General features: G+C 41.9%; 1 protein-coding gene across 1 annotated transcript; it reads left to right on the top strand.

Annotated features, from left to right (window-relative positions):
* Positions 1–991: 991 nt before the first annotated feature.
* On the top strand, positions 992–22574 carry igbp1 (immunoglobulin (CD79A) binding protein 1). Its single transcript, XM_068047336.1, has 6 exons — positions 992–1290; positions 11212–11520; positions 11648–11843; positions 15496–15566; positions 19425–19537; positions 21992–22574. Exons 1-6 carry the CDS (start codon positions 1049–1051, stop codon positions 22129–22131), a joined length of 1071 nt encoding a protein of 356 aa, XP_067903437.1. The 5' UTR covers positions 992–1048; the 3' UTR covers positions 22132–22574.
* The last annotated feature ends 4427 nt before the right edge of the window (positions 22575–27001 follow it).

Here is a 27001-nt window from a genome sequence, read left to right as displayed (position 1 = left end):
CCTGTCTCCGGGGCCAAGGGATCTTCACTTTAGTTGTAAGTGTCATTTGTCACGACCCAACCACTGACTCAAAATTACTTGAAAGTGCCGCCGGGTGGCGCTGCAGCTGCTCAAATGGCGGGGGATGGATGATATTGGGCACTGAGAATGCAGTCCTCCTGCCATGAGGGGGCGAGACAGCTGCTCAAATGGCAGGGAAAGATGTGAAGGCATGGGGTAGAGTGCTGAAGAGGTTCATGAGAATAGTTCCAGGAATCAGAAACTTCAGTTATGTGGATAGATTGGAGAAGTTGGGACTGTTTTCTTTGGAGAAGAGAAAGTTGAGAGGAGATTTGATAGAGGTATTCAAAATCAAGAGGGGTCTAGACAGGGTAGATAGGGAAAAACTGTTCCCATTGGTGGAGGGAATTGAGAATAAGAGGGCACCGATTTAAAGTAATTGGCAAAAGAAGTGACATGAGGAAAGACTTTTTCACACAGCAAATGGTTAGGATCTGGAATGCACTGCCTGAAAATGTGGTGGAACCAGGTTCAATGAGGCATTCAAGAAGGAATTAGATTGTTATCTAAAAAGGAAGAATATGCAGGTCTACAGGGAAAAGGTAAACTGCTCTTTTGGAGAGCTGGCACAGACATGACGGGTCGAATGGCCTCCGTCTGTGTTGCAACAATTCAGCGATTCTGGGTGGGAGTGGTTGAACACGTAGAATGCATTCCTCCCACCGCCGGGGGCGCTACAGCTGTTCAAGGGTTGGGGTTGCTGTTGGACACTGAGAATGCAGTCTTCCCACCGCTAATGGGCGCTGCCTCTGTTCAAATGGACGGGGTGGGTGCTGCGGGACACCGTGAAGACTGTCCTTCAGCCACTGAACGGGTGGGCGCTGTTGAAGGAGAATGCATCCTCCAACCGCCAGGGGACCTGCAGCTGCTAAAAGGGTGGGTGCTGTTCGCGGTGAATGCAGTCCTCCCGCCGCCAGCGGGCGCTGTGGCCAGCTCCCAGTGCGAGCTGACGTAGTGACAGCGGAGGGAGGGTTTCCATCTTCGAGTGATGGCGGCGGTAGGAATGACAGAGCCCGAGAAAGAGGCAGAAGCAGAAGCTACGTGCTCTACGGCACAGCCCGCCGAGTTCCGCAAACTCTCCGACATCTTCGAAAGCGGTTGGAAATTGCACGAGGAGGCGGAGAGCAGCAACGAGTCATCCAACTCTGACACTTTCCAGCGCAAAGTGCGGCGAGGGGTGGAGATGCTGGAGCAGGCCACCCGGATGGTGAACCAGCTGGACCTCTTCAGGTAACCAGGGACAGCAGGAGCCCGCAGAATCTGCTGTTGAAATTGGGCTATCAGGCAATGTTTAATTAAAATAAATGACACTATCCCTGTTATATGTCATATATAATGTTGCTCATTTCTCCCTTCCAGTCCTCTTTTATTCATTGGCTACAATGGGTTATAGTCCCACGGGTCATAGTTGCCCACTCGCCGCTGCAAGTCAGGAGGATGTGGGTGTGTTTTCATCTATTTTGAAAACATGATTACCTGCTATTTTTCAGCTATAGGGCGAATGCGAGCGAGCTCCTATTGTAAGCTGACATGGGCTGCTTACTAATCAGAGAAGTCATGAATGGAGTTGAACACTTCGGTAGTCAGTGAACATCCCCACTTCTGATCTGACGACAGAACCTTCTACATATAAAAACAAGAAATGCTGGAACCACTCAGGCAGGTCTGGCAGCATCTGTGGAAAGAGAAGCCGAGTTAACGTTTCGGGTCAGTGACCCTTCTTCGGAACCTTCTATATACTGCATTGAGCCAGGGTTTGTTTTCTGGCTTTAAAACAGAAAATGCCTTTAACACTCAGCAGGTTTGGCAGCATCTCTGGAGAGAGAGAGAAACAATTAACGTTTCAGGTCTGTGACCTTTCACCTTAAGTAGCCAGGAAGCCAATTAAAAAAGCAAAGTACTGCGGATGTTGGAAATTTGATATAAAAACTGGAAATACTCAGCAGGTCTGGCAGCATGTGTAGAGAGAAACAGAATTAACGTTTCAGATCAATGACATTTCACCTTAAGTTGGTGAAATGTCATTGATCTGAAACGTTAATTCTGTTTCTCTCTATACATGCTGCCAGACCTGCTAAGTATTTCCAGCATTTTCTGTTTTTATATCAAATTTCTGGCATCTGCAGTACTTTGCTTTTTTATTGGCTTCCTGGCTTGATTATCAAGATTTTTTTAGATTTTAGATTAGAGATACAGCACTGAAACAGGCCCTTCGGCCCACCGAGTCTGTGCTGACCATCAACCACCCATTTATACTAATCCTACACTAATCCCATATTCCTACCAAACATCCCCACCTGTCCCTATATTTCCCTACCACCTACCTATACTAGTGACAATTTATAATGGTCAATTTACCTACCAACCTGCAAGTCTTTTGGCTTGTGGGAGGAAACCGGAGCACCCGGAGAAAACCCACGCAGACACAGGGAGAACTTGCAAACTCCACACAGGCAGTACCCAGAATCGAACCCGGGTCCCTGGAGCTGTGAGGCTGCAGTGCTAACCACTGCGCCACTGTGCCGCCCAAGGTTTGAAGAATGTACTAGACATGAGATTACAGATAGTTGTGGTATATAGTTCAGCTGATGGCCCATAGTATTTCATAGGTACTCAGTTTGTGCTGGTGATCTGTCCTTAATTTGGCCCACTTGGATAGTGGTTGTGCCTCACTATACCAGGAAGAATGGTAAAAAAAAGTGACTTTATCTTCACAAGAAATACATGATGGTTACTCCTACCAATACCATTATAGGTTGATTTGTCTGTTACTGGAAAGTTAGTGAGGGTGAGGTCAAGTTGATTACTTTCTCATTGCTTCCATCACAACCTGGCACAAGGCCAGTCTGGCAGCTGTCATTCAGGACTCAGCCAGCTCAGTTAGTGTTGGTACTATGAGCCACTTTTTACGGTGGACATTGAAGCCCACCACCACTCACTGCATTCTGTACCCTTGTTCCCCTCAGACCTTGCTGCAAGTGATGTTTGACACAGATGTGCTGATTACTTACCAGGAAGTTAGGTGGTGATCAGAAGGTTTGACACTGTTTGACCTGAATCCATCAGACTTCACGTGGTCCAGAGTCATTATTGAGAACTCCCAGGGCTGTATATTAAAGTGACCTCACTTCTAGTGAGTCTATCTTGTTAGTGGAGTAGGATATGTCCAGGGATGTTAGCTGTTGTGTATAATACTTTGAGTACAACTTTCATTTAATCTGTGGCACTCCCAACTTGGGCATCAATCCCAGAATTTGGTGAGGAGGACTAGCAGTGTTAACTGGTTTGTGATTTACATAGTCTATGTCTGATATGCCTGGTTTGTTGACAGATCTTTCTGATTTTCTTATTTTTATTTTATTTTATTCTTGTTACTGTTTGGCTTATGAGGCGCTTTCTGAGGACATTAAAGACATGTATATGAAGAAATCAAGCACTTTACAATTTCAGTCACTCAGCATCAAGGTTAACTATGGGATGGGGTTTTTTTATATTACAGAATTACTTTAGTATTACCTGAACATCCTTTCAACATTGCTTGAAGGTCCTAATGTCATGCAGTTCGATTCATATATGCTATAAGATGATCTCTGCAGTATTGACGCAAACCAAAAGCTTTAAATATTGATTCAAAACTTTGTTTTTACCTGCTGTGCCTTTCCTGATGCTTGCAGGAGAGACATTTTTTATTCGTTCAGGGGATGTGGAGTCGCTGGCTAGGCCAGCATTTATTGCCCATCCTGAATTGCCCTGGAGAAGGTGGTGGTTAGCTGCCTTCTTGACTGCTGCAGTCCATGTGGAGTAGGTACACCAACAGTGCGGTTAAGAAGGGAGTTCCTGGATTTTGACCCAACGACAGTGAAGGAATGGCGATATAGTTCCAAGTCAGGATGGTGTGTGGCTTGGAGGGGAACTGGCAGGTGGTGGTGTTCCAATACATCTGCTGCCTTTGTCCTTCTAGTTGGTAGGGGTCGCGGGTTTGGAGGGTGCTGTCTGAGGAGCCTTGGTGCGTTGCTGAAGTGCATCTTGTAGATGGCACACACTGCTGCCACTGTCGGTGGAGGGAGTGAATGTTTGTAGATAGGGTGCCAATCAAGCGGGCTGCTTTGTCCTGGATGGTGTCAAGCGTCTTGAGTGTTGTTGGAGCTGCATCCATCCAGGCAAGTGGAGAATATTCCATCACACTCCTGACTTGTGCCTTTAGATGGCGGACAGGCTTTGGGCAATCAGGAGGAATCCACAGGATTCCTAAGCTTTGACCTGCTCTTGTAGCCATGGTATTTATATGGCTACTCCAGTTCAGTCTCTGGTCAATGGGAACCCCCAGGATGTTGATAGTGGGGGATTCAGCAATTGTAATACCATTGAATGTCAAGGGAAGATGGTTAGATTCCCTCTTGTTGGAGATGGTCATTGCCTGGCACTTGTGTGGCACGACTTACTTGCCACTTATCAACCCAAGTCTGGATATTGTCCAGGTCTTGCTGCGTTTCGACACAAGCTGCTTCAGTATCTGAGGCGTCACGAATGGTGCTGAACATTGTGCAATCATCAGCGAACATCCCCACTTCTGACCTTATGATTGAAGCAAGGTCTTTGATGAAGCAGCTGAAGACGGTTGAGCCTAGGACTCTACCCTGAGGAACTCCTGCAGTGATGTCCTGGAACTCAGATGATTGATCTCCAACAACCACAACCATCTTCCTTTGAACTAGATATGATTCCAGCCAGTGGAGTGTTTTCCCCCTGATTCCCATTGACCTCAGTTTTGCTAGGGCTCCTTGATGCCAGACTCGGTCAAATGCTGCCTTGATGCCAGGGGCAGTCACTCTCGCCTTACCTCTTGAGTTCAGCTCTTTTGTCCATGTTTGAACCAAGGCTGTAATGAGGTCAGGAGCTGAGTGGCCCTGGCGGAACCCAAACTGAGCATCACTGAGCAGGTTATTGCTAAGCAAATGCCGCTTGATGGCACTGTTGATGACACCTTCCATCACTTCACTGATTGAGAGTAGGCTGATGGGGAGGTAATTGGTCGGGTTGGACTTGTCCTTCTTTTTGTGTACAGGACATAACTGGGCAATTTTCCATATTGCAGGGTAGATGCCAGTGTTGTAGCTGTACTGGAACAGCTTGGCTAGGGGCACAGCAAGTTCTGGAGCACAGGTCTTCAGTACTATTGCCGGAATATTGTCAGGGTCCATAGCTTTTGCAGTATCCAGTGCCTTAGGTCGTGTCTTGATATCACGTGGAGTGAATTGAATTGGCTGAAGTCTGGCATCTGTGATGCTGGGGACTTCAGGAGGAGGCCGAGATGGATCATCAACTCGGCACTTCTGGCTGAAGATTGTTGCAAACGCTTCAGCCTTATCTTTCGTACTGATGTGCTGGGCTCCCCCATCATTGAGGATGGGGATATTTGTGGAGCCACTTCCTCCAGTCAGTTGTTTAATTGTCCATCACCATTCACGACTGGATGTGGCAGGACTGCAGAGCTTAGATCTGATCCGTTGGTTATGGGATTGCTTAACTCTGTCTATCGCATGCTACTTACGCAGTTTGGCATGCAAGTAGTCCTGTGTTGTAGCTTCACCAGGTTGACACCTCATTTTGAGGTATGCCTGGTGCTGCTCCAGGTATGCCTGGTGCTGCTCCTGGCATGCCCTCCTACACTCTTCATTGAACCAGGGTTGGTCTCCTGGCTTGATGGTAATGATGGAGTGGGGGATATGCCGGGCCATGAGGTTATAGATTGTGGTTGAGTACAATTCTGCTGCTGCTGATGGCCCACAGCGCCTCATGGATACCCAGTTCTGCATTGCTAGATCTGTTCGAAATCTATCCCATTTAGCACGGTGATAGTGCCACACAACACGAAGGAGGGTATCCTCAGTGTGAAGGCGGGACTTCGTCTCCACATGGACTGTGCGGTGGTCGCTCCTACCAATACTGTCATGGACAGAAGCATCTGCGGCAGGCAGATTGGTGAGGACGAGGTCAAGTATGTTTTTCCCTCGTGTTGGTTCCCCACCACCTGCCGCAGACCTAGTCTAGCAGCTATGTCCTTTAGGGCTCGGTCAGTAGTGGTGCTACCGAGCCACTCTTGGTGATGGACATTGAAGTCCCCCACCCAGAGTACATTTTTTGCCCTTGCCATCTTCAGTGCTTCCTCCAAGTGGTGTTCAACAAGGAGGAGTACAGAGTCATCAGCTGAGGGAGGGCGGTAGGTGGTAATCAGTAGGAGGTTACCTTGCCCATGTTTGACCTGATGCCATGAGACTTCATGGGGTCTGGAGTTGATGTTGAGGACTCCCAGGGTAACTCCCTCCCTACTGTGTACCACTGTGCCACCTGCCGATGGGACAGGACAGACCGGGGGATGGTGATGGCAGTGTCTGGGACATTCTCTGTAAAGTATGATTCCGTGAGTATGACTATGTCAGGCTGTTGCTGGACTAGTCTGTGGGACAGCTCTCCCAACTTTGGTAAAAGCCCCCAGATGTTAGTAAGGAGGACTTTGCAGGGTCGACAGGGCTGGGTTTGCCGTTGTCATTTCCGGTGCCTGGGTTGATGCTCGGTGATCTATCCGGTTTCATTCTTTTTTATTGACTTCACAGCGGTTAGGTACAACTGAGTGGCTTGCTGGGCCATTTCAGAGGGCATGTAAGAGTTAACCACATTGCTGTGGGTCTGGAGTCACATGTAGGCCAGACCAGGTAAGGACAGCAGATTTCCTTCCCTAAAGGACATTAGCGAACCAGATGGGTTTTTACAACAATCGACAATGGTTTCATGGCCATCATTAGACTAGCTTTTAATTCCAGATTTATTAATTAAATTCAAATTCCACCTTCTGCTGTGGTGGGATTCGAACCCATCTCCCCAGAGAAATACCCTAGGTCTCTGGGTTACTAGTCCAGTGACAATACCACTACGTCACTGCCTACCCTGCTGAGCCATGAGGTTGCAGATTGTAGTTGAGTACAATTCTGCTGCTGCTGATGGCCCACAGCACCTCATGAATGCCCAGTTTTGCGATGCTAGATCTGTTCGAATTCTATCCCATTTAGCACGGCGGTAGTGCCACACAGCACGATGGAGGGTATCCTCAATGTGAAGGCGGGACTTCGTCTCCACAAGGACTGTGCAGTGGTCACTCTTACCAATACTGTCATGGACAGATGCATCTGCGGCAGGCAGATTGATGAGGACGAGGTCACGTATGTTTTTCCTTCGTGTTGGTTCCCTCACCATCTGCGGCAGACCCAATCTAGCAACTATGTTCTTTAATGCTCTATCAGTAGTGGTGCTACCGAAGCGCTCTTGGTGATGGACGTTGAAGTCTCCCACCCAGAGTACATTCTGCACCCTTGTCACCCTCCGTGCTTCTTCCAAGTGCTGTTCAACATGGAGGAGTACTGATTCATCAGCTGAGGCAGGGGTGGGGGGCTGCTGGGCAGTAGGTGGTAATCGGGCGGTTTCCTTGCCCATTTTTGACCTTATGCCATGAGACATCATGGGGACTAGAATTGATCAGGATTCCCAGGGCAACTCCCTCCCAACTGTATACCACTGTGCCGCTACCTCTGCCGGGTCTGTCCTTTCGGTGAGACAGGACATACCCGGGGGTGGTAATGGCATCTGAGAACTGTAAGTTATGATTCGGTGAGTATGACCATGTCAGGCTGTTGCTTGACTAGTCTATGGGACAGCTCTCCCAACTTTGGCACAAGCTCCCAGATGTTAGTAAGGTGGACTTGGCAGGGTCGACAGGACTGGGTTTGCTGCTGTCATTTCCAGTGCCTAGGTCATTGCCAGGTGGTCCGTCCAGTTTCATTCCTTATTGACTTTGTAGCGGTTAGTTACAACTGAGTGGCTTGCTAGGCCATTTCAGAGGGCATTTAACAGTCAACCACATTGCTGTGGGTCTGGGTTAGGACGGCAGATTTCCTTCCCTAAAGGACATTAGTGAACCAGATGAGTTGTTGCAACAATTGTCAATGGTTTCATGGCCATCATTAGACTAGCATTTTTTTAAAATTCCAGATTTGTTAATTGATTTCAAATTCCATCTTCTGCCATGGTGGGATTCGAACCGTGTCCCGAGAAAAATACCCTGGATCTCTGGATTACCGCCACCATCTCCCCTAATTCAGGCTACTGAATGGAAAACTGCATTGCTAGTCTATATATCATGGCTGATCCACTTGGCACGTTAGCGTTTAGAAATTAAGGAGGCAGCCACCTCCGGCAAGAATGCTGTTGATTTGCGTTTTCAATAAAAAACTGCCTACTTATATGATACAAAGCCTCTGATGGTAACAGAATTGCCTCATTTACTTTAGCATTGACGTTGTTACGACCAAGGTGGGAGTAATGCCCTGTCAATTTAGCAACACTACTCCACAGGTCACAGCATATTATTAAAGTTTCCCACCTACTGGAAAATTAGCCAAATTAATCACTTTATTAACCCCCAGAATAAAATGCAGCAAACCGGTATCTTTAAACAACAACAAATTAACTTTATTAATAAACTAAATCTTAAACACTGTTGAGATAAATCTATGTCTGAAAAGACTTTATAACTTCTTATTCCTCCTAACCCTCATGCACGCACACACATTCCAAAACCGACGGTTAACTGGTTCTAAAATGATGTTTTAAATGAGAGCTGTTTCTTAGGAATAATAAAACAACTGGGTTGTAAGTCCTGGTTGTTTACTTTCCCGGATCAGTGAGGTGTCCCAGAGTTGAATAGTCAGATGCCACTCAAAGTCTCCAGATGAGTTAGGTGAACAGTCTGTAATGGATAGGTGTTCACGGCATTTCGGCTGCAGCAGGCGTCACGCAGATCTTTCAACAAGGATTGCAACAACAGGTCTATTTAGATTTTGAATTAGCAGTCTATCAGTAGAACTTTACTGAGTTTCCAGAACTCCCAGAAACACAAAAGACAACAGAAAGTCACTCCTAAGGCAATGACTTCTCAGACGACAAGTAAAAAGTAATTTGCTATCTCCCAACAATGCCAAGATTACTTTCCAGGGCTCTTTTCCTCCTTGGGTAACACATAGCCTATAGGCCTATGTAGATTTTCTGCTGAGAGAGAGACAAATCTTTCCTTCAAGGAGAGCACGCGTCACTGGTCTGCCAGATCAAACTGGTTCTAGCCAGTCTTTACACACAGTCAGACTGATACAATGTGGTATGTGACCTCATCTCTCTTGCTATTGCCTAGGAAACAGGCTTGCCGCTCACACACACTGTTATCAGAGGGACATGCAACTCTCAGTCTTAAAGGCACACAGACCCCCCTTTAGTTTTTAAATGACAAAAAAAAAACTTCCATGACAATGTCAGTAGCAATACCCTGATAACATAAGGGCAAAGCAAAGCTCCCTGAGCCCTGCCCTATCGGTTTTCCTGTACATAAATCTTAGAAGAGTGCTCCCTTCTATATGGATGCGGTATTTTTAAAGTACCTCCCACAGCCTCCCCCCAACCCTCAATCAACCTTGGCAGCCTGAATACAATTGCAAGTTGAGTACTTATGTGCTTTCTAGGATCTCAATTGGAACTGCCAAAGCTCAATTCATGAGGGTCTGGGCTGGAATCAAACTCCTGGTATGAATGTGAATGGAGAGTGCTGTCCCAATGTATTCACTGCTTACATTTAATTACATTTGTGTAACTTATGTTACGACCAGGTGAGAATGGTGTCGAGGGATCTTTTATGTTTTCACCTGGTCTTATTGTAACAGGGTTTGATTTTAAACACAGTGTTTTGAGCTCCACCTTGGTGAATCTTTGTTCACCACTTTCCAATTCTAAGGCAAAGAAATGAGCACAAACAGGCCTCCTTAGGTTTAAAGAAGAAAAGTGAAATTTTATTAAAATTTAAACTTAAATTCCAATCGGTTAATGCCTACTGATACACGCCGCGCCCCACGCTAGCATGCAATACGCACATGCAAATAAGGACAGAAAAGAGCAGAAGATAAATAAAATGGAGAGGTTTGAGGCAATATTAGAAGAGTTTCTTGTTTACTATGCTTTGAGCTCACTGTAAATAGTCTTTTCGTTGGGGCCCAGTATTCTTCTTAAACCTTGTTCACTGTAGGGGACTTTTCTCTCTTGGGGTTCATACGTCTTTAGTGGTTTCCAAAGCTGGTGAGAGCGAGATGAGAGCAGACAGGAGAGAGGTGTTCTCAATCCAGGAGAGAACAGTTTTCTGATTTTAAACTCGCTGTTGGAAGTTCAAATTCAAAAAAACTCCCAACAGTCAGCTAGTCATGTGACCAAACTGGTCTGACCACTTCTGTGTTCCAGCCCTGTTTGTTACTATGCAAATATCTTTACAGGCAGGGGCTCCAATTGTTTTTTAAAGCACGTTCTTGCTTCACCTATAGTTTAAAATCAATGGTCATGTGGCAAAATTAATTTTCCTCATTCTTGGCAGGTGGGAAGCTTGCCTGACACTTGTTAGTGAAATACTTTCTGTACATACCAATCAATTCTACTTAATAATCAATGAAGAAACAAAATTGCATCTAACACCTCACAGGGCGGCACAGTGGCGCAGTGGTTAGCACTGCAGCCTCACAGCTCCAGGGACCCGGGTTCGATTCTGGGTACTGCCTGTGTGGAGTTTGCAAGTTCTCCCTGTGTCTGCGTGGGTTTTCTCCGGGTGCTCCGGTTTCCTCCCACAAGCCAAAAGACTTGCAGGTTGATAGGTAAATTGGCCATTATAAATTGTCACTAGTATAGGTAGGTGGTCGGGAAATATAGGGACAGGTGGCGATGTTTGGTAGGAATATGGGATTAGTGTAGGATTAGTATAAATGGGTGGTTGATGGTCGGCACAGACTCGGTGGGCTGAAGGGCCTGTTTCAGTGCTGTATCTCTAATCTAATCTAAATCTAAATCTTATTGGTACCCCAAAGTACTTTACAATCATGAATGACTTTTGAAATGTAGTTTCTTGATTTGTTGGCAAACACAGCAGTCAATTTGTACACAGCAAGGCCCCAAAAACAGCAATGAGGTAAATGAGCAGTTGAACTGTTTTGTAGTATTGACTCAATATGAAAATGGAGAGTTTTTGTATTATACTTTTGAATTTTTTTTGAATTTGCTTTTGTTGTATTACAGTCGAAATGAAGACCTGGAAGAAATAGCCACGGCAGATGTTAAGTACCTGTTGCTGCCTGTATTACTGGGAGCTCTGACAATGAAACTGGGGAATTCTGCTAAGCGACTGGAGCATGTGCAGAAGGCCCAAGTCTATTTCATGGACTTCTTAAAGCGTTGCAAGGATTATAATATTATGACATTTGAAATCCCTCAAAAAGTGGAGAATAATGAAGAACATAATGAGGCAAGTGTTCCCAGTAATCCTGGTGTCTGCAACCAGTCCAGTTTACTCTCCATGGCAACTAAAAGACAGGCTAAAATTGAAAGGTACCAGTTTCATACATCTCTTTGTGCTGATCGGAATAACCTTGAAATAAATGAGTGACTGTGGTCTTAAGGCAACGTGTATCAATATTCTGAAAGCTATTTTTTGTTTGTAATTCATTCCAACCAGGTATAATCTGAAGAAAGAAACTGAAGCCCAATTGAAGGAGATTAAATCTATTATCTGCAGTGGAAAGGCAGACGATGAGCAGACAAGAAAATTTTACCTGCTGCATTTGCAGCGATGGATAAGCGCAAGTCTGGAAGAGATTGAGAGTATAGAGCAAGAAATTCAAATTTTAAAAAGAATGGAGGGAACAAAACGGGTATGTGGTTTATTTTAATCTCTGCATTTTATGCACTTCAAGATGAGGGATGCCTGTGTAGGAAAACTGAGGATATAGGGAAAAAAATTGGTGTAAAATAATTTCATTGTGCAGACCTGGATCTCCTCAAATTTAAAATTGTCATGGTATGTTCAAATACCACCATGGCCTATCTCTGGAACTTCCTCAAGTCCACCAGCCCCACAAGATCACTTCTTTCCTCTGGCCTCTTGTGCATCCCCAAATTCCATTGCCTCCCCCCTCCATTGGCAACTGTGGCTTCAGCTGCCCTGGTCTTAAGCTCTGGAATTCCCTCTTTAAACCTTCTGCCTGTCTCTCTCCTTTAAGGTGCTCCTTAAAACTTAATATTTTGACCTTTTCTAATATCTTTGTGTGGCTCAGTGTCAGATTTTACCTGATAACACTCCTGTGAAGTGCCTTGGAATGTTTTACTGTGTTAAAGGCGCTCTATAAATACAAGTAACAGCTCTTGATATATTTTAAATATGTTTTGCTTATGAGTCACAAGAAAAGACTTCCTTCATTTTCATCTACCAAGTGCTTCTCGTGGAAAAAGAATTATGAATCACTTTGTCTACTGAAAGGGCTGAGGCTTCACATTTAGTTTATGACCTAGAATTTCCTACTGATTACTTTTTGCCTAAAATATTAGATTTTAAGATCATGCTGTTCTTGGGACTTTGGTGCTTTTTTCATGGTCTCTCAGTAGCTGCCCTTGAAAAGAAGTAGATCTGGAGCTGCAAATCATAGGCATCTAGACCTCCAATTTGGCTGAACTAATACTGCAGATGCTGGAAATCTGAAAAAAACAAGTGTTGGAAATACTCAGCAGGTCTGGCAGCATCTGTGGAGAGAGAAGCAAAGTTAACGTTTCAGGTCTATGACCTTGCATCAGAACTGGCAAAGGTAGAAAAGAATTGGGTTTTAAGCAAGTGAAGGGCGGTGGGGGATAGAACAAAGGGAAGGTATTTGATAGGGCAGGAGAGATTAAATAACAAAGCTGTCCTGGGACAAAGGCAAAGCGTGTGTTAATGCTAGTGGTGAAAGACCAGCATTAGTCCAGAGAGACTGTTAATAGCAGAATAATGAGCAGCTCTGACTACATGAAAAGCAGGCACATGGTTAAAAAATAAAATATTTTAAAACGGCCAGTCATGCTCTGAAGTTATTGAACTCAATGTTCAGTCCGCCAGGCTGTAGAGTGCCTAATCGAAAGATCCGGTGCTGCTCGAACTTGCGTTGATGTTCACTGGAACACTGGAGCAGGCCAAAGTCAGAAATGTTGGCATGAGAGCAGGGGGGAGTGTTGAAATGGCAAGCAATTGGAAGCTCAGGGTCACGCTTGCAGACTGAGCGGAGGTGTTCCGCAAAGCAGTCACCCAATCTGCGTTTGGTCTCCCCAATGTAGAAGAGGCCGCATTGTGAACAGCGAATACAGTATACTAAATAGGCAGCTCACCATCACCTTCTCAAGGGCAATTTGGGATGGGTAATAAATGCTGGCCTAGGCAGCGACACACACATCCCATGAATGAATTTTAAAAACTGAAAAGTACAAGTAAATTATTCCGCTATTAACAGTCTCTCTGGACTAATGCTTTTCTTTCACCACGAGCATTAACACACGCTTTGCTTTTGTCCCAGAACAGCTTTGTTATTTAATCTCTCCTGTCCTATCAAACACGTTCCCCTTTGTGTTCTCCCCCACCCACCTCCCCTTCACTTGCTTAAAACCTAATTCTTTTCTGATCTTTGCCACTTCTGATGTAAGGTCACAGACCTGAAACGTTAACTTTGCTTTTCTTTCCACCGATGCTGCCAGACCTGCTGAGTATGTCCAGCAATTTTTGTTGTTGCCTCCGGTTTGGCTGCTGGTTTAGTCACTAACTTGCCTGTTCTTTTGCAGTGGTGGTTACAAGATCTCAACCACTTTACTGTTCCCAAATCCTGGACTTCATATCCAGTAGCACTCTATCTATGGCTTAGCATCAAAATTTTTCTTTTTCATCCATCTAAGCTGGTCTTCTCATACATCACTTGTGGCTTAACAAAGCAAGTAGCCTTCTCCTTGGACTCCATGAATATCATTCTCATCTGGCTGTCAGAGAGAATGCTAAATGGGCTAGGGATAACTATCCCATAATGTATTATACACAGTGTCACAATGATGTCGCTGTGATTGGGGAATTAGTAAAGTGAGCTTATGGCCGGCCATTTGGTGGGGCACTGTCACAAATGTCACAAGGTTTCAGTAAAGCATAATGATGGATGTAAAGGTTTTATATACTATATCTACTTGAACTGTGAAAGGACCTAGCAATACATTTACAGATAGCATTCTCCAAACTTAGATCGTCTCTGAAGTGAGCATTTTCAACTACATTAGTGTAGGATGAAGTACTAGTGGTGGCATGCCTTTAACTGGTTGCAGGAGCAGTTTGAGTATATTCAGGTATAATTTAATCAAAAGATTTTGCAGCACAGGAGGAGACCATGTAGCCAGTCATGCCTGTGCCAGAGCTCTGAAAGAGCTGTCTATCCTCTGCCTTGCCCCTCCTTATAAAACCTGAGATTTTTTCTCGTATTATCAAACCTATCCTCCCATTTAAGTGTTTTTTTAATTCTATATGTGTTAAACATGTCTAATGATAATATGGGTTTCCCATTACTACTTCCATAGCTCCCAGTATGTCTGCAGGAAAAATTGTTCACTTTGAAAACGGATGCTAAATATTTGAGGATTTTGGTTTGTATTTCACTGTACACAACCTAAAGTACCTTTAGCCATATGTGATTTGCTTCCTGTACGATGGCAGAAATTTCAACAGGAGAATAGATTTACTTTAATTACCAGGCATTAATCGAGAGCCACTGCACTGCTCCATGAAAATTAACCATAGAATCCCATCACTTGGACCTGCGACTACCAATACGTAGGTTTTATTCTGTTGCATTTTGCTTGGCACAGAGTGGAGCTTGGCATCAGTATGAATTTTCACCTCTGTGCAAAGAATGATAGATTTGGAACAGATTCAGTTCACATTCCTTAACGTAAAGGAAGACAACAGGGCAAGGTCATAAAATGATCATAATGACTTTTTTTGTTGAATTTGTATAATTTTGACTTTTTCTTTTAGAAAACAAAATACATTATAATGCTAGCCACCCAATCTAAACTGCCATTTTCTTTCACCAAAAGGTGCCATTTAAGTGCTGATATGTAACCTTTCACCGCTAAAAACCCAATGCTTTTATTAAAGCAAGAGCAAGTACATGGAGAGCACATTCTGTAAGGTTACATTTCAGTATCCAGCCTTGGAAACTGCCAGTGTACTTATTAAAGAAATAGTAGAAAATAGATTCATTGCAGAGCTTCAATTTTTTTAGTTGTATCCTTGATCTTTTTTTAATAAAATGGAAACCAGACATTTAAAGCTGTAATTGCAAAATGTTGGAGTTTCGTGAGTATTTTTAACACACACCCAAATTCTTATTTTAATGTTATAAATTAGTACAGATGTGAGCTAGAATATTTGAAATGAGTGGATTTGAGATTTACTTTGTGATATTTACTGAAAATTCAATCTATCTAGATAAAGCAAGTATGATGGTTGTTTTTCCCCCTGTTCAGCCCCAGGCTACTCGACCACAAAGACCTCCAATGCAACCTTTTATCCTAACTCAAGATGCAGTCCAAGCCAAGTAAGTGCTCAACAAGAGTACTATTGAAACTCCTGTGTACTAAATTCTGTAATTGAAAGACTTAGTTTGGTAAACAGCTTGTATTTTCTCTGTTCTGATTTTCTCCTTCACTTTTTTCTTGAAGCTGTAGTGTGTGGCATGATGCCGCAATTCCTGTGTCCCTCCTTTACCTCAGCAAAGTAACTATTCTTCACAAGCAATCATCAACTGACCATAAGGTTTGTTTGAAAGGAGGACATCAAAGTCAAACTCAATCCTGTTCTCACTTAACATTCACTGAATTTTGTATTTTATATTAGTCCAGGCCAAGTCAAGTAAACAGTTTAAAGGAATTTTATCATGACTAAAATTGTATGAATGCACATTATCAGACACAATAGAAACCCATTTCTTGATTCTGTAATCTCAATGTACGACCCAAAATTAAGGATTTTGCAAATGGTGAGAACTGTAAAATACATCACAAATACATAGGTTAACGAAATCAGCAAACAGATGGCAGATATAACTTAATATAGATATAAGTGTGAGGTAATATATTTTGGGAGGAAAAACAAGGAATGGGAGCATGTACTCATTAGATGCTGAAATGTATGGATACACAGAGAGAACATGGGGTTAAAATACATAATTCCCTGAAAGTGCAATTGCAGCTAAATAAAGTAGGCCAACAGCAGTTTGGATTTTTTAAATGGGGCATAGAGTGGAAGGGTATTCTACTGAAAAGACACAATCCTAAATTTGTACAAAGCATTGGTTAGGCCACAATTGGAATACTATCTGCAGTTTTTGATACTCCTCCATAAAAAGGGCAATGAAGCCATAGAGAGCATACAGGACATGTTTAACAGGATGATGGCAGAGTGGGAAACTATAAAGAGAGACTTGATATAGAGACTGTTTCCTTTGGACCAGAGGTGGCTAAGGGAAGATTTAATAGCGTGAATTGGGAAAGAACTCTTCCTCCAGTTTTAGCAGTCAGTGGCAAGGCATCATCAACTAAATGAAGAGACAAAGGTTAGAACTTTCTTTATGCAAGGGGTTGTTGGAGCTTGGAATGATTTGCCACATGGAGTGGTTGATGCTGAGACCATTGCATCTTTTAAGGGAAAATTAGATAGTATCTGAAGCAGCATAGGCTACAGGGCTGTGAGGAGGTAACTATGCAGCGGGATTAGTTTGGGATTGTTCTAGCAAAAAGCCAGCACAGACACAATGTGCCAAATGTCTGCTTTATGTGCAGTGAACTTTTATGCTTCCATACGTCATCGTAAGATATACAGCACATTGGACTTGATGTTTGCTCAGCCCATGCAAGAGACCACAGTCCATAGGCAACATAGAAGAGACTGAGCCAGCCCGTCAGTTCTTTGCAAGACTACGGCTAGAAAATATGCTGGAAGAATTGCTACTGTTTAAGGCGGATATCAGTATTTTAGTTGGGAATATGAGTTGTTATAGCTGCATGTTAGCAGTTTGTATCCAAAATATCTGCACAGAATGTAAATACCAAAGCTTCAGCATTACTTATCCTCCTTGTGTAACTCTCTTCACTCCTGTCACCTTATCTTCTGTCTTTTCTACAGAATGCAGAAATTTATGTCAATCTAACAATCACTTGTTGCACAATAGTTGCTGCAGCATGTATTTGGCCAATGGTAATGGCAGTTGAAGACTAATCTGTCCATCATAACCTCTCCAAATCTTTCAGTGCTTCCAATTTTCTTCACAGTTGTCTCTGGATGAAAACTGTTGCTTTGACATGTCATATACAAAGTTATATAATTTTAAGAAGTTTCTTTAGCTTGATGGCTAACAGTCTACATCCACAGTTGCATATTCTCTTTTAGAATCTGCTACAGCCCACTGACTCTATTATTACATAGTGAGGCTTTAACTTGGCCATAGAGAGTTTATAATGTTTAGATGGAAACATTTTAAGTTTGACTAAAATTGAAGTGCAAAACTAATATCATATGCAAATCAAGAACATTCTGAAAGTTTTTAACTGTGGTAGTCTTACAATCGTGCAGAAAGAGGCCATTCAGCCCATTGTGTCCATGCCAGCTCTCTGCAATACCAATTCACCTACTCCCTCACATTTTCCCCGTAGCCCTGCAATTTTTTTCTTTTTCTATAATCATTCAGTTCTCTTAAAAGTCTATGATTGAATCTGCCTCCAACACACTCGCAGGCAGTGCATTCCAGAACATACCCACTCGCTGCATAAAAACGTTTTACCTCATGTCGCCGATGCTTTTTATTCCAATCACCTTAAGTCGGTGTCCTCTGGTTCTCGATCCTTCTGTCAGTGGAAACAGTTTCTCCCTATCTACTCTGTCCAGACCCCTCATGATTTTGCACACCCCTATCAAATCTCCTCTCTACCTTCTCTTCTCCAAGGAGAATAGCCCAAGCTTCTCCAATTTAGCGACATAACTGAAGTTCCTCATCTCTGGAGCAATTCTCGTAAATCCTAATCTGCACCCTCCCTCAAGCCTTCACATCCATCCTGAAATGTAGTGTCCAGAACTGGACACAATACTCTAGTTGAGGCTGAACCAGTGTTTTATACATGTTTATCATAACTTCCTTGCTTTTGTACTGTATGCCCACTTTTTTTTTTTATAAAGCCCAGGATCCCACTTTCTCAACCTGCCCTGTGACCTTTAATGATTTGTGCACATAAACCTCCAGGTCCCTCCACTCCTGCATTCCCTTTAGAATTGTACCCTTTAATTTATATTGCCTCTCCTTGTTCCCTTCAAAGTGAATCACCTCACACTTCTCTGCATTAAATTTCATCTGCCGCATGTCTGCCCATTCCACCAGCCTGGCCATGGCCTCTTGAAGTTTATCACTATCCTCCTCACAGTTCACTGCTTTTGTTTCACAATGACCAAGTTTTGTCATCTGCAAATTTTAAAATTCTGCCCTCTATACTCATCTCGGTCATTAATATATCAAGAAAAGCAGGGGTCCTAACACTGACCCCTGGGGAACCCCCATTCACCACTACTCTCTGCTTCCTGTTACTTTGCCAATCTTGTCTCCAGGCCACTACTGTCCTTTTTATTCCATGGGCTTTAACTTTGCTAACAACCCTGTTATGTGGCACTTTATCAAATGCCTTTTGAAAGTCCATGTACACCATATCAACGCATTACCCTCATCAGCCCCCTCTGTTACTTCTTCAGAAAACTCATGCAAGTTAGTTCAACACGATTTGCCCTTAAATCTGTGCAGGCTTTCCTTAATTAATCCACATTTGTCTAAATGACTGTTAATTTCATTCTGAATTATCATTTCTAAAAGCTTTCCCACCACTGAGGTTAAACTTACTAGCCTATAGTTGCTGGGCTTATCCTTGCACTTTTTTTTTGAACAAGGGTGCAACATTTGCAATTCTCCAGTCCTCTGGCACCATCCTTGCATCTAAGGAAGGTTGGAAGATTACGGTCATTGCCTCTGAAATTTCCACCTTTACTTCCCTAAGTATCCTTGGATGCATCTCATCCAGCCCTGGTGACTTAACTTTAAGCACAGCCAGCTTTTCTAATACCTATTCTTTATCAATTTTTGGTCCATCCAGTGTCTCAATTATCTCCCTTTCACAATGACTTGGGCAGCATCATCTTCCTTGGTAACAACAGCTGCAAAGTACTCATTTAGTACCTCAGCCACAAACCTGTCTTGAACAGAAATATCACTAATGGTGAGACTGTATATTGGCTACTTTGTAAATCACATGGTATCAATCAATTCTTAATTGTGTTTCATATTCAATTCCAGTTGAAGCAGAATTGACTATGTAATTTTACAGTTGTGCTATTCATAAATGTCCTGATCTGTTCCTAGGGTATTTGGTGCTGGTTACCCAAGTCTTCCTACTATGACTGTTGATGATTGGTATGAGCAACATAAGAAGCAGGGTGCTCTGCCTGATCAGGGAATTCCAAGAAGCCATCCAGGTAGGAGTAGGGCTTCTGTATGTGTGCTGTTATTGATTCATCCTATCCATTCCTTTTTACAGATCTATATTTTTTGGTGCAACATATTTGTTAAAATGTTAGCTGTTGCACTTTACTGACTATCCATGATTGGCCTAAAATACTGTAGAATAATAAAAGTTCAAAGTGGTGCAGTGATTCCAAGTATTTCTCTTGTATTAATCCTTTCTTCTCCATTTATCAGTAAGAACAAAGCAAACTTGAAAGCCGATTTGATTTGGAAAAACTGGCCTCAAAATGTTACCACAGTTAACATTCAAATGTTGTTAAAATTCTCAACTAAGGATGTATTCACTAGATCATAATAGTGGAATAAATATATTAACCAAGGAGTGCTTTGAAAAGTGGTCTTCACTGTAACAGTCTTGCGTTTCACAATTGATTTCTCTCTCAAGCAAATTTAGTTTGGGCAGAAACTTGGAAAAGTGGAGGCTGGTTGGGGGGGAACACCTTTCAAACAGAGTGCAATTTTGGTCACAATTTGTGCCTGAATCACCAATTGCGCCCAAAGGAAACTCTACTCCCTACTCCTATCTGTCACATTTGCCAAATTACTGTCAATTTCTTTTAAAAGGTATAAAATAATGTCATTTTCCAAGGACACAAAATAACCAGCAACAGGATATCTGCGGCAGCTTATTTGTCCTCTGTTATAAACCTGCTGTTTTCAGAACATCTTATAGACTTTAGAGGCTTAAAGGAGCACACATACAGTTTTTCAGAAGGATGATATGTTTCAAATGGTAAAATGTTCTTGTACTTGTATATCCTGTGATAAATCAGAACTGATTGTCATAAGTGATAAAGATAAAAATAAAATAACTTCTTTTCAAAAGCCATTCATTTTGTCACTTTTCTTTCTCAACAGCTCAAATCTGATATTAAAATTCTTGTATCTACACTCATTTTCTAGCTTCATAACTTGACTACTTTTGTCATGTTTCATTACATTTTTTGTTTTTTTCTCACTATAAGTTCATGAGTCCACGTTACTAATGGGTTTTACCAATGTAAACTCATTACTGTAACTACAATGTAGCTACTGGGTTCCCTCAAGTTGCTCAAAATACTTTCTGAAAAATAAATTTCATCTGCGTTTTTTAAAATCTCAGCTGAAATTTATTTTTAAAAAATTAACATTTACGTATTACACGATAACATTATCGACTTTTTTTTTGTCTTTTAATTTTTTTTCTTGAAGACTTTGCCCTCTCTCAAAAGCTTGGGGTTCAACCTAATATTTTTACCTCATGTTTGTGTGCACTGAGCATGTGCAGTTTTCAGAATTTGCTAGCATGCAATTTGTGCATTGATGGCAGTTGAAGGGCAGAAATGTTTTTCCGAAAAACTTTGAAACTACTGATTGAATTCTTCAACTTTTCATTTCAGGCAAGTGATGAATTTACACTAACGTGTTAAAATTGTGCTTTTCAGTTACCTGCTCATGAAAACATAGTACAGTAGTAACTGCTATCATATTTCAGACAGAAATGGTAACAGTAACAGACTTATTGTGATTTCTTTGTCGACTGGCTAAAAAATCCATTTTCCAAATAATCAATCAACTGCTGTTTCGAAGAGCCAGCACAGGCACGCCAGGTCAAATGGTCTCCTTCTGTCCTGTGCATTTCTGAGATTCTGCAAGTTCCTATGATTGCTTTTGGTTATACATCACTGTTCAATTAAAAATCTCCCCTGAGCCATTGTTGATGTTTAACAACTTTTTAATATAAAAACTTGGAACTTTGATCATTTTTTTGTGTATCTAAATTATATCTATTAAAGACTGTATAAGTCAACAACTTCACTAATAGTGAGCACGAAGCATATGTCCGATGTGTACATTAGGAAATGGAATGCATTGAGCCCATGATTTTCCATCATTTTGTTTTTAAACAAAGAGAAAGTTATGCTTTGGTGCTTTAGAGCCAGAGCTCTAGGGTTCAGGGATAGGAAACAGCTGGTGATGGAGAAAGTAGTGATCGTGATACCTACCATTCAGGGAATGAAGCCTGGTAGTTTGAAAGTAGCCAACAACTGTTCAAATGCAGTTCCTTGGGACCCCTTGCCCTCACAAGGTGTTGGCCCCTGCTGTTTCCAGTACTGCCAGATTCCAGCAACACTTCAAATGCTTCTACTGAGTTCTGCTGGACATCAGGATCTCCCTCCTCGAAATTCTGTCCTCTAGATTTTGTTGAGCCCTTCCGATGCTGTCCGACTTCTAGAGCATGATCTCTGATCACTGAGTGTCACACTGGCTTGAATCCGCTATCTCAACCCAGAATAGGGATGAAATTTTGAACTTTGCAAGTCTATACATCTCAGAACCACAACAGATGGTTCATATCCTGTTGGCCTGGTGGGAATATTTAATTGTTAGACTTTAAATTGATCTTTAAAGCTTTCTCATTCTAGGTGTTGAGGAAAATCAAGATCAAGACACAGAGAATGATAATGAGGGTGACAATGAACAGGCCTTGAGAATCGCACGTGATAAGGATGACTGGAAGGACACGCACAGACGTGGATATGGCAACAGGCAGAATATGGGTTAGCCTTGCTACTTGAGTCGCACTTCAAGTATCACTGCTCGCCTTGGAGCCTTTGAATGTGCACTGAGAGTCAGAACCTGCACCAATACCGAGGTGGATTTGTCAACCGTGCAGAGTATTTCCCTCTGTGTGTCTGTGAGAATATCACTGGTTTCTGAGTTGTCAGCAATTGCATTGTTGGTGGTACCTTTTTTTAAAAAAAAATTCAGTGACAGTATTGTGATGCTCAGCTGAAAGCAAAGTGAGGCACATTTTGCTGTATGCCATTTAAAACTTGCATTTTCTCTGTATGGTAAGGTAATAATAGATGGAGGAGTAGCATTGGGAGTGAGAAAAGGTGGTAACTGCACAGATGTGGTTGCCATCTATTGAGTATTCTACAAAAGTAATTGCCTTAGTGGAGTTTTTCTGAGTTGCAATATATAATAAATTACTGAATGTAATAAGCAACGTGTGGCAAATTTCAATTTACAACTCCTGTATGTTTTTCCCATTCTCCAAATCAGGAGTTCAGATTCCTTTGCCAACTTTCTTTAGTGTTGGTTAACAAACTAAAGCTGCAACAGATGAATTCTTGAGCTGTATTTAATCCCTGGATTAACTAGTTTTTGTCAACTGAATTCATGTAACCTGTCTGAATGTATTCAATTTAGTATCTGTAGAAAATGTTTTACTTCCATAGTCCTTGGAAGTGACTTGCTACGAATATTTCCCATGTTGTAAACCGTAAGTTGCAAAATAAAAAAAAACTTAAGTCTTAATAACAAAACCATTTGCTGCTTCCTTTTCCCACAGAAAAAATAACAGCTCTTCTGAGAAGCTGATTTATTAAATCTTTGACTATTTACCTCTGCTGGTCCAATACAGAAGTTAAAAAGAAAACTTCAAATGCTGGCAGCATGAAATAGAACAGAAATGTTGGAAAGGGGCAGCAGGTCAGTCAGCATCTGAAAAAGGACAAGTTAATGTTTCTGTTGATTGATCCTTCATTGGAATTGGTCTGTTCTAATGAAGGGTTACATTTGAAACACTATCCTATCAGTTTTTCACCACTCTATATTTCCAGCATTTCCTGTTAGCACAGAGAGGTGATTGGGGTTTGGGGGCAGGGCTGTTCGAGGTGGGGTGGAGAGAATCATCAGTCCTGATCGCAGTTTTGGCCTATTCTGGAATGCAGATGCATTGAAGAGATGGAGACCTGAGTTTAACCTCTAGGCAAGTTGTTGCATGAACTGAATATTTAAGGAACTCCACAGAGAAAATTAGGAGGAAGAATAAAGGCTTGGAAGGAAATAGAAATGCTGGAAGATTCTGCTGCTAATCTGAATGTTAACTTTTCAGTTATGGTGAAGATGTGTATAAATTGCCATTACTGCAGCAACTAAGGGAATTACAGAAGATTGTAGAGGACTTTTGCTTAGAAGTCCAATTCTAATTATGGTCCAGTTCACTGGTATTTTTAATATCATGCTGCATTCCTCCAGTTATGTATGCTATTCAAAGAATCTGTTTTTAAAGTATGTGAAATGTTTTTGTTTAATGTGCAACATGATCTATGTAATTATTCACATGTAGTCTGGAATCTGGAACACAGTTGTGATGTTTAGCTAATTTATCCTGTCGCTTAAAGCTACTGCTCTAAGTAAGTAAGTCCGGGTAATTGTAGTTTGTAAATATTAGCTCCAGATCAATGACCGACTTTCTGCTTTTTAAAAGTGTTTCTTATCTAATCCTTCCAAATGCTGTTTCTGTTATCCCCTTTATCCTCCTCTCCATGCCCTGCCCCACTACCTCTCCCATGATGCACTACCTATCTACCTCGCACCTTTCCCCATTCAATCTTGCCCTTTAACCCTTCTTCTTGCATTTAACTATCCCTGTCAACTTTAACACTACTATTCCTCCTTCACCCTCCTCCTTCCTTGTCTTACCTCCCTACCTTAACCCAGCTTTCCTAAAGCCTTATCCTTATGCTGCTACTAGCCTTTCCTGGTAGGTAAAAAAAAAACGCTGTCACCAAACCTTTTCTGTCACTCTGCTGCCAGCCTTTCCTGGTTCTACCGAAATGTAGAAAAATAGCATGCAAGTGCAATGTGGCAGAGACCACAATGATAGCGACAGACACTGATTTAGTTGGGTAAGGATCAGGGACAGGGATTCCAAAGGGACACCGAGCTTAAATGGGAGATCAAGAAAGGACGATTACGATATAGACATTGTACAAGAGGCACATTAGGTAACAGAAAAAGATCAGCAGGGATATGGTTGCATACAGACAAAGATAGATGCCAACAATTAAAACACCATGGATAAATAGAGGTGAGGATAAAATTGACTGAAGAAAAAAGACATTCAAAATGCATTAAGACTAAAAAAAAGAATTAGGAAAAGAAATACAAAATGAAAATACTGAAGTTTTTTTTTAATGAAGTATTCCAGATGCACACAGCAAAAAAAACTTGGAGATACTGAAATGGCAATGAAACTAAATGAATACTTTCAGTTTACACTGAAGAGGTAATGAAGAACAAATGGCACTAGTAGAAGTCAAGAGGGATATTACAACAGTTAAGATATTAGCCAAGTTTAAGATGGACAAAGCTCTGGAACTAGATGGATTACACTTGTGAATGCTCAAAGAAAGGGAGGAAATAGAGGCTCTAACATCCCTAGATCAAAATTCAAAAGAAAAATGAATAGTGTTAGAGGAGTGGTAGGTAACAAATAGAATTCCTATTTCAAAAATCCAGACAGAACTGTAGAGTAGTTAGCTTAACATCGTTAATGAGGAAAATTAGAAACATTTTTAAAAGATAAAATATTTAGAAACGGTGAATATAATTTTACAAAGGTCGGATTTCTAAAAGGAAGATGGTATTTTTTTAAACCAACCATACTGCATTCTTGAAAGTAACAAAAAGTGTAGACAAGGCCAATGCAGTGGATGGGGTATTGTCAGGACCAAGGCGGGAGGAGTGCACTGTTAATTCAGTCCCACTTCACAGCTCATGGCCTGTCGAGTTTTCCCACTTACCAAAACAGCCAATTAGATACTCTATTTGTCCCCAGAATAAAGCACACCAACCAGGTTTCTTTCATCGACAACAAAATTAACTGTTTACTATTTGATCAAATTCCAATTGCCTGCTTTGGTCCAAAAACTGGTTTTTAAACAGTTCAAAAATGAAACCAAAACCTTCCAGAAACAAGTCACGTGTGAAATCATAAATTGTCTCTTGTCACACGAGGGGTAACTTTGAGGTCAAGCCCCTGCTGGTTTCCTTGAAATTACTTGGTTTCCAGTATTTGTTTACTGGTCAAAACCAGGAACCTCTCATTGACCTTGCCTTCCTTCCAAAAGCATCCATAAAGCTCAATGTCCACTGAAATCCTTTTCACTTTTTAAAAATATAGAATCCCAAGTTTTAATACAAAAAAAGGAAATCCTGTAACTGTATCCATGGACTTTCAGAAAGCTTTTGATGAGGTTCCGCATAAGGAACTCGGCAAAGGTCAGGACATGTGGAGTCAGGTACCAAGTAGTGGAATGGACTGAAAGCTGGTGTCAAAGGAGGTTTCTCCAACTGCCCGAAAGTGGGAAATGTTCTGTGGAGATGCTTGCAGGAACCTTTGTTGTTTCCTACGTGCATAAATGATTTGAGCTCATTAATTGAAGGTTTGGTGTTGAAATTTGTGGATGACACCAAATTGAGGAATATGGCTAATAATATGGAAGGCTGCACCAAAATACAGCAAGACCTACACATGTTTGCAGAGCGGATGAATGAAACCACCAACAATCAAATCCACGGATTAACCCCAATTTAGGAAACCAAACTAAGCGAATAAGATTTCACTTTTATAAATTTTACTTCAACACTCAAACCAAAACCAACATAAATTAAACATGAAGCAACAGACAGCATAGTTAATATATATATAATACAAATTACACCTTGACTATCAGATAAAACAGAGATGGGTCTCATGATTTCGCTAGGAAGTAACTAGTAGAGTAGATGAGGGGGGAACCGGTGGATGTGGTATATATTTTCAGAAAGCTTTTGATAATGTTCCACACAAGCAGTTAGTAAACAAAATTAGAGCACATGAGATTGGGAGGAATATACTGGCATGGATTGAGAACTGGTTAATGGACAGAAAACAGAGTAGGAATAAATGGGTCATTTACAGGTTGGTGGGCTGTGACTAGTGGGGTACCAAAAGGATCAGTGCTTGGGCCCCAGCTATTCATAATGATTTGGATGTGGGGATTAAATGTAATGTTTGCAGATGACACAAAACTAGTGAAAGTGAGCTGTGAGGAGGATGCAAAGATGCTTCAAGGGTATTTGGAGAGGCTAAGTGAGTTGGCAAAAATTTGGCAGATGGAATACAATGTGGAGAAATGTCAGGTTATCTACTTCGGTAGGAAAAACAAATTCAGAGTAATACTTAAATGGTGAGAGTCTGTTGAACTTCAAAGGTATTTGGGTGTGCTTGTGCACGAGTCACTGAAAGCTAACATGCAGGTACAGCAAGCAATTAAGAAGGCATATGGAATATTGGCCTTTATTACAGGAGGATTTGAGTATAGGAGTAAATATGTCTTCCTGCAATTATATACAGCCTTGGTTAGACTACAGCTGGAGTATTGTGTGCAGTTTTGGTCTCCTTGCCTAAGGAAGGATATACTTGCCTTAGAGGGAGTGCAACAGAGGTTCACCAAACTAATTCTTGGGATGGAGGGATTGTCCTATGAGGAAAGATGAAATAGAATGGGCCTTTACTCTCTGGAGTTTAGAAGAATGAGGGGTGATGTCATTCAAACATACAAAATTCTTACAGGGCTCGACAGGGTAGATTCAGGAAG

Source organism: Heterodontus francisci, chromosome 15 (assembly GCF_036365525.1).
Source record: "Heterodontus francisci isolate sHetFra1 chromosome 15, sHetFra1.hap1, whole genome shotgun sequence".
NCBI classification, from domain to species: domain Eukaryota; kingdom Metazoa; phylum Chordata; class Chondrichthyes; order Heterodontiformes; family Heterodontidae; genus Heterodontus; species Heterodontus francisci.
The sequence above is the reverse complement of the archived record's forward strand: the minus strand, read 5'-3'. Positions and strand labels throughout refer to the sequence as shown.

Bases quoted from the DNA above. Each gene is read 5' to 3' on its own strand.
- igbp1 (XM_068047336.1), top strand. From the start codon at position 1,049: ATGGCGGCGGTAGGAATGACAGAGCCCGAGAAAGAGGCAGAAGCAGAA. The intron at 1,291-11,211 runs GTAACCAGGGAC...GTTGTATTACAG, and splicing joins AACCAGCTGGACCTCTTCAG to TCGAAATGAAGACCTGGAAG. The intron at 11,844-15,495 runs GTATGTGGTTTA...CCCCCTGTTCAG, and splicing joins GAATGGAGGGAACAAAACGG to CCCCAGGCTACTCGACCACA.